Raw genomic sequence first — 15,706 nt, forward strand, 5'->3', positions numbered from 1 at the left:
TTCTATTTTGACTTTTGTCCTCTGAAATACTAGTGAAGGTTTTGACATTCCAACTTCCCGAAAAAATTCTTCGGGGTGAAAGTTGCCTTGCTGCCCAGCCAAAGATTGCTTTTGGAAGTGCTGATGGAAAATGAATCAGATGCGGTGCTGTGTGTGGTTGGTTTGCTTGATACACACCGCGACAAAGCCTTCTGCAGTCCAAGCTGGAGATATGGAAGTTCAGCCTCAGTTCTCTCCCTGTATCCAGACTCTAGGCGACAATAGACGCAGAGGAAGGGGCTGGCTGGAATTCTATCCTAGCCTTTTAGAGGGGGTTGCCAATAGCCTTCCTCAAAATTCTTTGGCCTCGGTCTCAGCCTTACTTCTTTGATCGAAAGTTGGAAGGCCAGAGTTTTGTCAGTTCCTTTGTATTCTGGGGGAGGGAGAAACACCTAAAATTGTATGTGATGGACCATTTTTTTTAAGATTGTGACTCAAACTCAAAAATTAGAGAATAATTATTTTATTTTATATTTTTAAAATTAATTAATTTCATTTTTGGTTGTGCTGGGTCTTCACAGCCGTGCACTGGCGTTTGTCTAGGTGTGGCAAGCAAGGGTACGCTCTTAGTTGGGGTGTGAAGGCTTTCCGTTGAGTGGCTTCTCTTGGGGTTCCCAGGCCCCAGAGCACCGGCTATAGTAGTTGTGGTGCTCGGGCTTAGTTGCTCTGTGGCCTGTGGAATCTTCTCAGACCAGGGATTAACCCCATGTCCCCTGCATTGGCAGGTGGACTCTCAACCACCGGACCCCCAGAAAAGTCCAGTTACTGTTTTTAAATGAACAGGGATCTCACCTTTATTTTTACGAATCAATAGGAAGTTGATTATGACAATCTCACTGCTGAATGAGTCCTGCATTTATTCATTGTAGTTGTCAGCCTTTTTCCCTTTTTTTATTCCCAGCTTTTTCATTCCCAGCCCTTCTGCTTCTTATCTTTCTTTCCTTCTTCAATAAAGATTCGTTGAGAGTGAGCCATTGTGAGAATCTTGCCTGCTGCGTTCCCTTTCATGACTTCTTTCTTCTTTCATTTGCTTACCAGCGACACCACAAATTTCAAAGAACCCAGCAAGCACTCTGAGAAAAAAGTCCTGCTTATAGAATTCTGGGGCTTCCCTCGTGGCTCAGGTGGTAAAGAATCTGTCTGCAACACAGGAGACCGGAGTTCGATCCCTAGGTCAGGAAGATCACCTGGAGAAGGGAATCGCAACCCACTCCAGTATTCTTACCTGGAGAATTCCATGGACAGAGGAGCCTGGTGAGCTACAGCATAGAATTCTAACTAGTGAAAACTCTGAAACTTCCCAGGGCATGCCTGAAATGGGATAGTTTCCATAGAGTTCTGAAACTCATCTATTCTGAGACTCAGAATGTAGAAGTTTGAGGCTATTTTCAGGATCATTCAGCTCCATTCCACTTAGTTCACAGACAATGCCCTTGAGGATTCAGGGATGATAAGTCATCCATGGAAACTCTCACCTCAACGCAAGAGCTGTTTCTGTCATCCGGTTTGGAATAGAATTTAAAATCCTATGCTATCCAGCCATTTCTCCATGCCACTCACTCATTCCACAAACGTATATGGACTGCACTCCCCGTGCCATGCCTGGAGTAAACAAGCACGAATAACAGTCTGTCTCCTCAGCAGGGTCCTGGCCCAAGCAGGGAGACACATGGCCTGAGGGAGATACAGCACAGCAGGGGTGTGCCAAGTGCAACGGGAGCCCAGGCAAGGGCACCCCAACTCTGCTCACCCCAACTCTGCTGGGGAGTCAGGGACAGCATGACACGAGAAGTGCCTTTTGAACTTTTTCTGGGAGGACAAGAACGTGGGCAGAGCCTGTGCACAGCCAGAAGGATGGCACATTTGGGGAACGGCAGCAAGTTCATGGGCAGCTACACGGGAGGACCTTTTGGGCAAAGAGAGAGCTGGCAATGCTGGAGAAATTGGTTGAGTTCTGGCCAAGAAGGGCCTTAAGTGCTGAGCTAAGGAGTGTGGCTTCTTTCCACTGCAGGTGGACACTGCATGGTCTCCAGGGTTCTCATACAGGGGCAGGCACTACAAAGTTCCCAGTTTGGAACCTAGAGGTCAAGACAGCCTCTGGTGGTCACTCCCTTGTATATCTGAATTGACATTTCTTCCCTGATTAGGCTGTTCTCCTTTGAAGCAGGAACCAAGTCTTTATTTTAGTGATCCTATAGCTCTGTTATTTATTCCAGAAGGTCACTGTTAGCCTGGGACTTGATAGAAGCATAGAATCCCAGGTGCTCGGGTTTGAACCAACTTGCCCAGTGAGTTCTATGCACATTTTTTCTCACACAAATTTGAGAAATCCTATCCTCCCAAACTGCACCAAGTTCATTAAATATCTGTCAAATCAGATGTCATTGGAAAAAATCTCTTTTAATAATGGCTGGATTTTTAAAAATATTTACTCTTTCCAATAGCCTAATGGATTATACCACTAAAATAAGTTGTAGGAGGCATATATTTGTTCTGTTCTCCAATCTCACAAGTGGCTTCCCCGGTGGCTCAGATGGTAAAGAATCTGCTGCCAGTGTAGAAGATTAAGGTTTGACCATTGGGTTAGGAAGAGCTCCTAGAGAAGGAAATGGCAACTCACTCCAGTATTCTTGCCTTGGAAATCCCAAGGACAGAAGAGCCTGGCAGGAGACAGTCCATGGGGTTGCAAAGAGTCAGACACAACTTAGAGACTAAGCACATACGTGTGCCAATCCCACAAAACTTAAGGAGATCTGTGGACTGGAGGATGCTTTACTGGGCGATGGGGCGAAGTCCACTGTGGGGGATCAGCTCAAGCTCAATCTGCACAGGCTCAGAGGAAGCAGACCTGGAAAAGCCGATGCCTATAGGGAGGGCATAGCCTCATGCTCCCGATGGTCCTTGTCCCTAGAATGAATACTTGCACATGAGTGGCCTGCGGAGATTTGTGGAAGAGAAGATACAGTTGCTGGAGAAGGCCATTGACCAGTGTTTCGCCCACATAGCGCGGCCCCTGCAAGAAGGGATCTGGAATGCCAGGAGTTCCTACCGACGCATCCTTGGGGCGTGCCTGGTGGTGAGTGACCCCCTAAAGGGAAAAACCATGATATTTGGTGAGGTCTGTCTGATCCCTTGCCTACTTTTCTGCTATCCCATTGCTTTCCAGAGAAATAAAGAGCTAGAAGAGATTGGGAGAGAGTGAAAATTGCACACAGGAAAGCATATTGAGTAACTGTTTGACTATGCATTGCAAGGACGCAGGGAAAGGTACATGGTTAGGGGGACTTAGGATCTGAGGGTCTTGCTTTGAATGCCAGCCCCACCAAACACCCTTTCTGTAGGCCTGGGTGAGGCCCTAAACCCACTTAAGCCTGTTGGATTTTTCTTCTATAAAATGGGGATGATAAATACTTGTCTAGTCTATTTCACAGGGTTGATGTAAGTATCAATTAGATACACAATAAGAAAGCATCCTGTAATCTCTCACTTGGCGTACAAATTGTTGTTTTATCTTTTAATTAGTTATGCGTGGTTTCTAAGGGATGGCTAGGAGGAGGAGATGGTTAGATAGCATCACCGACTCAACAGACATGAATTTGAGTGAACTCTGGGAGATAGTGGAGGATAGAGGAGTCTGGTGTGCTGCAGTCCATGGGGTTGCAGAATCAGACACGACTTAGCAACTGAACAACAAGGGGTGAGAGATAAGAAATGTGTATTGTTGTTTAAGCCATGAAGTTTGGGGTAACTGGTTTCATAGCAATAGGTAACTAAGTGACCCTAGGGAGAACTGTTTCCATAGGATGGTAGAAGATCCCAGATCAAAACAGTGAATGAGTAAGTGGGTGCTGAGCAAGTGAAGGCAGGAAGTGGGGACCAGTCCTCTGAGATGACGTACCTGGGGAGGAAGGAGCAGCATCAGGTATCTTCAGCTGTCACTAGGGCTCTATCCTAGGAACTATCCCCTCTCTCCTTAGCCCTTCAATGGCTTCTTTCTCTGGACTACAGACACACCTGGGCAGTTCCTATTGGATAAGCAACTTGCCTTTGTGATCAGACATTTGGGCAGATATGTATATACTAACATCATAGCGTTATATGATATAGTAAAATAACCTAAATGTCTAGTGATAAGAGAATGGTTACGTGCATTATGATGCATCCATATGATATTATGTGGTTGTTAAAATATTTTTTGGAAGTATTTGCAATGAATTCAGGAAATGCTCATTTTATAATATTAGGAGAAATGGCAGAATATTAAAATACAGATAGCTAGACAGGATAGATAGATGTGGGTAGATATAGTATGCTGCCAGTTGTACCATGCTACAACAGCCATTAACTTAAAATATATTCTCCTAAAACATAGATCACTGATTAATGATCACAAGTGCTTCCCTGGTGGCTCAGATGGTAAAAGAATCTGCCTGCAATGCAGGAGACCTGGGTTCAATCCCTGGGTCGGGAAGATCCCCTGGAGGAGGAAATGGCAACCCACTCCAGTATTCTTGCCTGGGAAATCCCCATGGACTGAGGCGCCTGGAGGGCTACAGTCCATGGGGTTGCAAAGAGTCAGACACAACTGAGCAACTAAATAACTACAACGCCGATCACAAGGCCCTCTACTGACATTCTGGTCAGTGCTAACATATTTTATATTCTCTTATTCTTCTACTGAGAATCACCATGCGGCTAAAATCTGTTGACTCTAAAAGCTCTAGCTTCATAATAATTTTTTTTCTTCTCATTTGTGAATTTATGTTTCTGGGAAAAAATATGACAAAGATATACACATCAAATCACATTTTATCAAAATATTTAATAAAAAATATAAAACTCTGGGCTGTGCTTGGAAAATCTGAAACATACTTGCAGTGGAGTCAGAGCACATTTGTATTTAAGAACTGCTCATTTAACACATGTTTACCAAGCATGACATATGCCAGGACCAGACGGTGAGGACGTCATGATGGATGAGACGCTGGGCTTAATCTCAACCAGCTGATGATCCATTGCAGCAGCCTGATGAGTAAAGAGACAAATGCGAAGCTGCTGTATGTGAGCAGAGACAGTAGAGGATGCTTTGGGAGCTCAGAGTGGAAGCTCCTGCTGACCAGAGGTGTGACTGCTATCCTCTTGTGTAGCTTAATAATGACTAGCTTAATTGGAAGATCATGTCTCTACTCTTCCCAGTAATTCTTGCTTACAGTGTTTGGGATCTAGACTAAAACATCCCCAATAGATCCTAAACTAGTACTCAAGTATTATTGATAATTTCATTTTACTAAAATTTAGACTAATTGAATGAGCTTCCCCGGTGCCTCAGTAGTAAAGAATCCAACTGCAAAGCAGGAGATGCAGGAATGTGCGTTTGATCCCTCTGTTGTGAAGATCCCTTGGAGGACAAAATACCTACCCATTCCAGTATTCGTGTCTAGAGAATCCCCTGGACAGAGGAGCCTGGTGGGCTCCAGTCCATGGGGTCACAAAGAGTCGGACATGTCTGACTGACTGAGCACGCACGTGCACACACACACACACACGAGGCAGGGTACATCTGATTCCATGAATTCTAGGTACCCACTAACTCTGTTATCTTACTGTTTATCCAGAGGAGTAGAGGAAACCAGGGCTTTCACCAGACTCTGAAAGCGGTTTGCCTGAAAAATGGCATCTATGCCTCCAGGACTCTTGCGAGAATTGATCTGAATGAAGCCATCACACAGCCCATCTACGAACAGATTGATCCCATTTTTGGGCGCATTTTTAGGTAAAGGAATCCATTTGGCTCCTCTCTGAACAAACATCCTAAGAATGCCTGGGCCAGAGTCTCATCTTCAAGAATTTGTTCTTGGGATCTGGAAGGGTCCAGAGTAGCTTGCAACTTGAGGAGGAAAACTCAGTCTTTGGCAAAACACAAAAGCCTTCTTGGTTGGGTTTACTTAAAATTTTCCGGTGGTGACCCGGAGTGCAGCTGGAGACACTACTTTGAGACTAATGTTATAATTCCTGTTATTTTTCAAATATCTCCTACAGGCAGCAGGGGATCCATTTTCTTATGGACCTGGGCCCAGGATAGGGTATTTTGGTTGGAGAGTGTGGACTTAAGGAAACACACAGTCTTCATAAATTTCCCTGAGTGAAAAAAGGAAAAATGGCTCAGGATGACTCTGCTTGTTCTTTGACACATGGCATGGGGTTTAGGGCCTGAGCCTTCACAGCGCCTGCTCCTTCCCTTCTTCCTTGGCCTCCAAAACCTCCTTCCACAGAAACAGAGTCTTCTATTCCTCACCTGTCTTCAGTCTCCATCCTTCACCTGGCCCGCCACCTATTTGAACCATTCAACTTTTGCTCAATGCTCCCTGCCCCCCAACCTTCCTTTAAATTTGTTTTTCATCATGCCATTCCACCTATGCCCACTCATCCTGTTTACATGTCTGTAGGGTAAACTCCAAATTCCTTGGAATAGACTTCAAGACATTCCACCTGCCTCCAATTGGCCTTTCCCACCCCTCCCTGCCCCCCCACCCCCCCCCCCCCCGGCATTTTACCAATCTGAGGGCAGCAGAGAGTTACTGAGACATGCCAGGAACTATGCTAAGCACTTTGCATGCATCATGTTATCATATCCTCCCAAGAACCCTCTGAAGTGGCTCTGGTCTTTTTGCAAGTGAACACACTGCCATTGGGAGGAATCACACAGCTTTCCCCGGCCACTTGATGCACAGGTAGAGATCTAGGACTTCAAGCCTCTGCCCTCTTCTCTGCTCACCTGCTCACCTCATACCACTGGGATGTCCTGAAACTTAGTTCACTATGTCATCCCTGGGGAGAATGCTGCCTCCTCCTTTTCACCTCCCTAAACCTTACACAGGCTTCCTGGTGGCTCAGTGGTAAAGAATCTGCAGAATCACCTGCAATGCAGGAGACATTGGGCTCAATCCTTGGGTCAGGAAGATCCCATGGAGGAAATGGCAACCCACTCCACTATTTTTGCCTGGAGAATTCCATGGACAGAGGAGCCTGGCAGGCTTCAGTCCATGGTGTGACTAAGAGTCAGACATGACTCAGTGACTAAACAACGGCAAACCGTGCCCATCTTTTAAGGTGTAGTTCATCCCACCCTTTCAAGTGGGAACATTTGAGTAGCAGAAGGACTCTGAGTTTTGAGGTCAAACAGATCAGTGTCTAAGGCCTGACCCTGCTACTCACTAGCCATGTGACTTTGAACACATTCTAGCAACCATTTCCAAACTTCAATTTCCTCATCCATAAAATGGGTGTCATTGCACTGACTTCATAGGTTTTATATCAAGGGCCTAGCACAGCACAGTGCTTGGAACATTATAGAAATTTTATAACTAATGATCTCATCCCCCTTCTCTTAAAAATGAGTAAAAGAATACCAGCTAGTTGATTCTTTGTTTTAATCCCACAATAGCTGCTGCTATCTCTTAACATTTTACTTTGCTTTCCTCAGTAGGTCTGGGAAGCCCACTGATGGTTCAGCTCTGATCCCCCACATAGATGCTTTTAAGCTCTCTCTGCAGGAGAAGATGACTGAAATTGGGATAAGAAATGGCTGGAAATATGACAGCTATAAAAAGACTTTCCTGATCCAGGAGGTAAGATCCTTATAAAGTGAAGAGGGCGATGAGTTTAGGTAGTGGTTTTCTTCCCAGCAGGATTTTGGAGGTTGCCTGTTTTTCCTACTTGTTCCCTTGGAGTGTCTAGGCTCTGGGTAGGCCTAATAACAGATGCCATGAGATCCAGAACATAGCAGGATGGAGGAGAGAGAAGTGATCCTGGAGGCAGTAAGCTTTGTTCCCCTGAAAAGCAGCCAATCATAAGTGCTGAGATTGTCATACAGACTCAGTTCCCAGGAAGTATCTTCGAAGAGTCTTTAGCTATATAAACATTTGAATCCACTTTTAACAGACTCACTGACTTCATTTTTGCCAATATCATGAAATACCATCCACGGCAGTGAAGTTTAAAGAAATGTCATTTTTTTTGCAGATTACTTTTTAGTTTTGAATCCTCAAGACTCTTATGTGGGACTCATTTTCTTAGTCTGGGCTGTCTTAGTCTATTTGGGCTGCTATAACAAAATACCATAGACTGGGAAGCTTACAAACAACAGACATTTCTCAGTATTCTGGAGGCCAGAAGTACAGGATCAAGGTGCAGGCAGATTTGGTGTCTGCTTGGGCCCACTTGCTGGTTTAGGGGTGGCTGTCTTTTTGCTGTGTGCTTACGTGGCAGAAGGGCACAGAAGCCCTCTAGGGTCTCTTCTATAAAGGGCATCATCCCAACTGAGAGGGCTCCATCTTGAGTCCTAAAAGCCTCCCAAAGGCCCTACCTCCTAAAGCCATCACACCGCATTTGTGCTCAATCAGTTGTGTCTGACTCTTTGCAACCCATGGACTCTAGACCGCTAGGCCCCTCTGTCCATGGGATTCCCCAGGCAAGAATACTGGAGTGGGTTGTCATTTCCTTCTCCAGGGGATCTTTCCGACCCAGGGACTGAACCAGGTCTCTTCTACTGCAGGCGGATTCTTTACCATCTGAGCCATCACATTGGGGTTTAAGATTTCAGTGTAAGAATTTTGGAAGACCTGACTATGCACAGGCCCACAGCACAGGCCCAGCCCAAATTACACAAGAATCACCTGTGCCCCCTTACCCTTCCCACAGATGCCCCATCCCATAACCATGCGTGCCCCTGAGTCCAACTCTGCAAATACTTACTGAGTTGTCTGAGGCACCAGACACTACAGGAAGCGTTTTGGGATGTAAAGATGCTTAAGACAAAGTTTTGGAACTTCCCTGGTAGTCCAGTGGTTAAGACTCAGTGCTCCCAATGCAGGTGGCCTAGGTTCCATCCCTGGTTGGGGAACTAAGAGCTCATATGCTACAAAGCATGGCCAAAAAAAAAAAAAAGACAAGACAAGGTTCCTGCCTGTGAGGGAGGAGCTCACAGCCTGGTAGCGGAGGAGATGGGAACAGCCAACAGGAACCCGGGCAGGGGAAATGGTACAGCCCTCGGAAACCCCTGCCTTGCTTCTGTCAAGGGACTGTCACAAATGGCCTTTTGTTGATGTGGATTCTCAGATAAGTGCCATCCTGGGAGGCCTGGAGGAACACATCCTCAGAAAGAAGAGGAAGATCTATGAGTCTCTCACCACGTCTGTTCAGAACGACCTGAAGCCCTGTTATGAAGGTGGGGGCCCCAAGGGCAATGTTTCTGCCTCCTCCGGGGTCTGCCAGCTCCTTTAGCGTCCTGTCTGCTGTTCCCTCCTTAAAGCATTTGTCCTTCTATGTCCTAAGCCCCCATAACACTCTTGGTCTGCAAGTTAAAACCCAACAATTGCAAACGGGTGGGGAGAGGTCAGTCATGAACCGCTTTTATCTGTTTCCACTTCTTTCCATCCACCCTTCATCTAGACATCTTGCTTCTCTCTGCGTTGCATCACAGCTAATTAAACTATAAAAGCCATTTATTGAATTCTTGTTCTTATTTTAAGTATCTGTAAACTCACTTGTCAACTTTTTCTTGGCTTGTTGGTCCCATTGATTTTGTTCTGGGGTGGGAGGTGGAGTTTGGAATTTCGTAACCTTCTGCTTACTCCTTAGGTTTTCTACATGAAAATGATCAAATATTGATTTTTTTGTATTATGTTATTCCATTTCCACAGTGTATAAAATGGTGCTACATATGTGACTATATATATACAAATACGTATGGTTATGTAGCTGTGTATACGTGTGCTCAGTCGTGTCTGAGTCTTTGTGACCCTATGGATTATAGTCCACCAGGCTCCTCTGTCCATGGAGTTTCTCAGGCAAGAAGACTGGAGTGGGTTGCTGTTTCCTACTCCTGGGGATCTTCCTCACCCAGGGACTGAACCCATGTCTCTTGACTCTCCTGCATTGCAGGCAGATTTTTTAACCACTGTGCCACCTGGGAAGCCCCAGGTGTGTCTATATGTGTGTCTGTATGTATATGCATATGTGTATGTATGTATAGTTGGTTTGCTTGTCTTTATTTCTGATGCTAAGGATATCTAAGCAAGTCCTTGTTGAGGTGTTACTGTGGCTGTCATTTTTGCCAGAGGCCGCACAGATCACAGGCAAAAAAGCATGTGAAAGAATGAAAGATGTCCTCAGAAGAGGGGTGGACCGGCAGGTGGCTGAGGGCATGTTCGAACGGGCGCAAGAAAGGATGCAGCACCAGTTCCAGCAGCTGAAGGTATTCGACTTATGCAGTTTGCATTCCGGTCCCAGAGGACTCCTTGGGGAGCACGGGAAGGAGGGGCAGAGATGGAGGAATTAGTAGTTGTTTGAGCCCAGATAGAGCCAAATGCCTTCTGCAAAGTGGGCTCGACTGACGCCCATGATGCCGGGGTAGGGGCCAGCCTCCACCCTGCTTCCACCTCTACCGCCATCACGTGCTGGCTCGCGCTTGTCTCAGTCTGTGACTTCAGAAACTCAGTGCCTCCAGCTCTCTCCTGCATCTTTCTCTTTCCTGAGTCATCACTAAGATCACTGTGATATCTCGAGGGGACCCTAAGCACTTCACAAACATGAGCTTATTGAATCCCCAACAAGTCGGTGAGATAAGGTGCTACAGTCGTTCCCACTTTACAGATGAGAAAACTGAGGCAGACAGAGGCGTATCAACAGGTCACAGAGCTAGCAAGTTACAAGTGTGGGAATTTGGGACCAGGTAACCTAGCTCTGCTGCTGCTACTGCTTAGTTGCTTCAGTCGTGTCCGACTCTGTGCAACCCCATAGACGGCAGCCCACGAGGCTCCCCCGTCCCTGGGATTCTCCAGGCAAGAACACTGGAGTGGGTTGCCATTTCCTTCTGCAATGCATGAAAGTGAAAAGTGAAAGTGAAGTCGCTCAGTCGTGTTGGACTCTTATCGACCCCGTGGACTGCAGCCCACCAGGATCCTCCATCCATGGGATTTTCCAGGCAAGAGTACTGGAGTGGGGTGCCATTGCCTTCTCTGAACCTGGCTCTAGAAATAGTATTATCTCAAGACATACTTTTAAAAAAAATATTTATTTGACTGCACCCAGTCTTAGTTGCAAGATTTAGTTCCGTGACCAGGTATCAAACCCAGGCCTCCTGCACTGGGAGCATGGAGTCTTAGCCACTGGACCACCAGGGAAGTCCCCAGATCTTTTTTTAATGAGGGAAAATGTCTTGTCTACATAAAATACCTATAGATAAATGCCAGCCAACTCTTATGGATCTGCTCATTACAGTACCTGGCATAGATTTTGGTGAGATTCTGTCCCCTCTCAGAAGACAGTTCCTGACAGTTTCCTCGAAACCAAGTGCTCTGTCAAGTACACCCAGACATCCAGCCCCAGTCCTGGGTCTGTTAGTTTGTCAGCCTCCTCTGCAAGTAATATAAATTCTTTGCTTTAGTCCAAGCTACTGCTAGCCCCTCCCTGGCCAATAGCATTTCCAAATTCATCCGCCTCAGTCCAGGCTTAGCTGACCTCTCCCAGCCTCCCAAGGACCCAGCTCCTTGCTATTTCCGTCCACCTCTGGACCAACCTGCTTCCTGAAACATCTCCAACCTCTTATGCACAATCTCCTCTCCTCCCATCACCGCAGTTTTGGAAAATCCCTTTCTCCACGACACGAAGCATGTTATTTCTCTTGGATCGGGCTAAGAGGTATCTCATTTACCAGTAGCAGTGTAGTTTCCATCATCTCACATATTACCGCTGCCTACAAATACCTGCAGAAAATCTGCCAAATTCTATAGCTGCCTATCCCCACTGAGTACATAAAAACTGGCCTTTTGGCCTTTCAGGTGCCTAAGAAAACAATTGCACTGAAAAAGGATGAGCACATTGATCATGTACAAATGTATCTTAAATGACAGACATGCAAGAAGGTGCCACTGGGCGAGACCACAGAGGGTTCCCGTTCTCCGATCTCACAGACAGTGAAGCTAAGGGCCAAAGTCACCAGCACAAGGTTCACAGATGCAGCTGAGACTAGAACTTTGGTCCAATGCATTGGTGAAAAGATCATGTCCTGGAGCCAGGAGGCGAAGGTTCAGAACTAGGCTCTGTCAGCATAGTGGAGAGTCGAGTGTTTTTCAGCAAGAGATGGTTGGAAGAAGGAAATGGTTTTTGCTGATAAAAGGACTGAGAGTAGCAAGGAGACAAATCTCAGGCAGTTGGAAAGTTATGTATTAATGGTTTGTTATGAAAAGCAGGAGGTCGACAAACATTTAGGCAGTGACTAAACTCACGGTGGGACAAGAGGATGATGATCAGTGCTTTGCCTCTTTTTCTGCTTGTGTGGCATCTGTTCTCCTCCCCCCAACCCCCACCTCCACTATGCCTCCCTGCATCCTCATTACTCCTGATTTGGCTCTTCAGCATCAGAGTACAATCACCGAGTCTAGGAAAGGAGCTATGAAGGCAGGTGGGACCCCTCAGAAATGTTGTCCTGATGACTCTAGTCACCCAGGGTATCCTCAGGGGGTCCACCCTTGGACTTGACTTTGGTTTCAGCAACCCTGGTCCCTACACTCTCTGGTTGGGGAATGGGGTGGGGTCCCTTTCATAAGATTCCTTCCCCTTGAGACTGCACCATCGTAACAGAATGACTGTCCTTTGTCATGTAGAATGGAATCACGGAGAAGGTGAAGGGCAGCATCGCTACCATGCTGACCCTGGCTTCGTCCCCAGGGGATGGGCTCTACAAGGAACTTGCAGGTAAATACATACAACCTTTGTGTACTTGGGAGCAAGACAAACGGCCTCAGGGTTCTGGTCTCCCTTCTTGGTCACAGTCTTGGCTCCCATCACTGGCCAGCTCAAGGTAGGGAGTCTGAGTCATGCTATGGGGCATAGAGGTGCAAAGGGGATTGAAGAGGCTTTTGGATCAATGCCAGAGCCAACCCCAAGGTCAGCCTGAACTGTCCCTTCACAGGGACTGTGTGTGTCAGGATTCTCCAGAGAAACAGGACAACAGGATGTGTATGTCTCCCACACACACAAACACACATAAGGAGATTCATTTTAAGGAACTGGCTCATGCAACTAGGAAAGGTTCATGAGTCCATGTGATAAGGGAGGCCAGCAGGCTGGAGACTCAGGAAAGACTTGCAGTTCAAGTCCAAGAGCAGTCTTTCAGAGAACCAGGAAGAGCCATTGCTGCAGATGAAGTCTAAAAGCAGTCTTCAGGAGAATTCCCTCTTGCTCAGGAAAGACCCGCCTTTTGTTCTAGGCAGACTTTCAGCTGATTAAATGAGGCCCACCTACATTGCAGAGGAGAATCTGCCTTACTCAGAGGCCACTGATTTAAATGTAAATCTCATCCAAAAATACACTCACAAAAACATCCAGAATAGTGTGTGACCAACTATCTGGGCACCGTAACTCAGACAGGTGGAGACATAAAATTAACCATCACAAGGATATCATCTAGTAGCAGACCATAGGCTAAAAACCCAAGATGCCAAAATGGAGCAAATGCACTAGAATTTAGAATGGGGACAGCTGGGAGGAGAGGGAGTGGAGTAGGAGAGAGATGCTGGAAAAGACTGGGGGAGGTCTGGCATGGGGTGTGCTTTGTATCTCTTTCCACTGAGCACTTGCGAAGCCTTGGTCAAGACCCACTGATTTCCCAGACTCATTCTATGGGTAGGTTTGTGTTTATTTTGAAGGTGCCCACTATGACCAGATAAGCCTTAAGAGCAACAATGCCTGGTTTGATCAAGTTGTTCATAAAATACACTGATTGGACCATCTAATCTCTAAGCTCCATTCCTGAGCTCATATTCTGGGACAGCTGACCCAAGTCAGAACAGGATTCTCAAGGAATCTGTTTCCTGGGGACATTTCTGAAAAGAACACTAACTCCTGATGCTCTTCTGCAGATGTCAAAAGTGAATACAAGGAGATGGAGAAGCTGCACAGAAGCCTGAGAGAGGTTGCTGAGAATGCAGTGCTGCGGAGGGGCATGCAAAACTTCCTTCTGAGAATGTCCCCCAGCAAAGCTGGCCCCCCAAAAACATAAGATTTAATTCTTGGGGCTTAGCCCCAAGGGGATGGAATACCAGCCTAGAGACAATCAGATTTACTTGTGTTGGTTAAAAGCTAATAAAGAACATCACCCAACTTTGGGAACTTTATAGGCAATAGAAAATCCGTATATGGTTACTTTTGGCATAAAGTCGAGTACAGAACACATCATTTCATTTTTATTCTATTGCCAATGAAACCCTCAGGAAGTTCTAAAGTTTTAGGGATGAGAAACTTGTGCCTCACGGAAGAAAAATACCTAAAGAGTGAAAAACTTATTTGTGGAGTCTAAAATATGACACAGATGCACTTATTTACAAAACAGAAGGAGACTCACAGACATCAAAACCAACTTACGGTTACCAAAGAGGAAGTGGGGTAAAGAGGGAGAAATTAGGGGTCTGAGATTAGCAGATACAAAATACTATATGTAAAACAGATAAACAACAAAGTCCTACTGTATGGCACAGGGTATCCTGTAGTAAACCATTATGTTAAAGAAGATGAAAAAGAATATATACATATATACACACATATGTGTGTGCATATATATTATATACATGTATGTATACATATATATGTATACAATACATGTGTGTGTATATATGTACATATATATATATCTGATTCACCTTGCTGTACTACAGAAACTATCACAACACTGTGAATCATTGTTATTATAATCACTTCAATTATAATAATTTTAAAAAAGACTCTCTAGTTTGGTTCTTGGTCTGACCCATGGACTCCATCACAAGTTCTAAGTCATAGCCGATCCATCTGCCCAGGAAATGGGACACTGGCTAGAATTAAGCAGAATGCTACCATCAGAAACATCACGACTGGGGTTCAGGGTAGCCCTTGATTCTGGAGGAGACAAGAGGAAAAGGTATGTTGCTCAGAAGACTGGGAGGTGGGCAGGGAAAAGAATAGTTTTCGAAAACACAGCTTTAAATGCTGCACAGTATTCTGATGTATAGATGTGTTTTGCTGTTGTGTAGTCACTAAGTCATGTCCAAATCTTTGTGACCCCGTGGACTGCAGCCCACCAGGCTCCTCTGGCCATGGGAATTCTCCAGGCAAGAATGCTGGAGTGGGTTGCCATTTCCTTCTCCAGGGGATCTTGCCAACGCAGGGATTAAACTCATGTATCCTGTGTCTCCTGCACTGGCAGGCAGATTCTTTACCTGGGAAGCCCATACTACCATTTATCTTACCATTATTCTATTGCTGGACGTTTAGATGGTGCTGTTTTTCTCCACTGTAGATAATATTATAGAGAATACTCTTATACAGCTATCTCTGTCTCTCTCTCTGATTTTTTTAAAGAGATAGACAACCTTATAGGTGATTTCAAATACAATTTTAAAAATTAGAATTCCTGTGTATACACAGTATTCTAAAAATCAGAATGAAAGGAGAGTATTCCAACTTATTTATGAAGAAAATTGTAACCATGATACTTAGAACAGTGATTATAAGAAAGAAAAACTAGTAAGAATTTTGAATTATGTCTCAGTTCAGTTGCTTAGTTGTGTCTGACTCTTTGCGACCCCATGGACTGCAGCATGGCAGGCTTCCCTCTCCTTCACCAACTCCT

General features: G+C 45.5%; 1 protein-coding gene across 5 annotated transcripts in view; it reads left to right on the top strand.

Annotated features, from left to right (window-relative positions):
* NUGGC (nuclear GTPase, germinal center associated) overlaps positions 1–14,605 on the top strand; it is a 49,019-nt gene extending 34,414 nt beyond the window's left edge. For 3 of the 5 annotated variants that reach the window (XM_027549042.1, XM_027549041.1, XM_027549045.1), the window contains exons 13-19: positions 2,951–3,115; positions 5,655–5,812; positions 7,523–7,667; positions 9,157–9,265; positions 10,158–10,294; positions 12,705–12,795; positions 13,962–14,605. In XM_027549042.1, coding sequence (XP_027404843.1) covers positions 2,951–3,115; positions 5,655–5,812; positions 7,523–7,667; positions 9,157–9,265; positions 10,158–10,294; positions 12,705–12,795; positions 13,962–14,101 — 945 coding nt within the window. In that variant the 3' untranslated portion in view covers positions 14,102–14,605. The remainder of the gene's footprint in view (positions 1–2,950; positions 3,116–5,654; positions 5,813–7,522; positions 7,668–9,156; positions 9,266–10,157; positions 10,295–12,704; positions 12,796–13,961) is intronic. The other 2 variants (XM_027549044.1, XM_027549046.1) reach the window with 2 other exon arrangements.
* The last annotated feature ends 1,101 nt before the right edge of the window (positions 14,606–15,706 follow it).

Source organism: Bos indicus x Bos taurus, chromosome 8 (assembly GCF_003369695.1).
Source record: "Bos indicus x Bos taurus breed Angus x Brahman F1 hybrid chromosome 8, Bos_hybrid_MaternalHap_v2.0, whole genome shotgun sequence".
Lineage (NCBI taxonomy): Eukaryota > Metazoa > Chordata > Mammalia > Artiodactyla > Bovidae > Bos > Bos indicus x Bos taurus.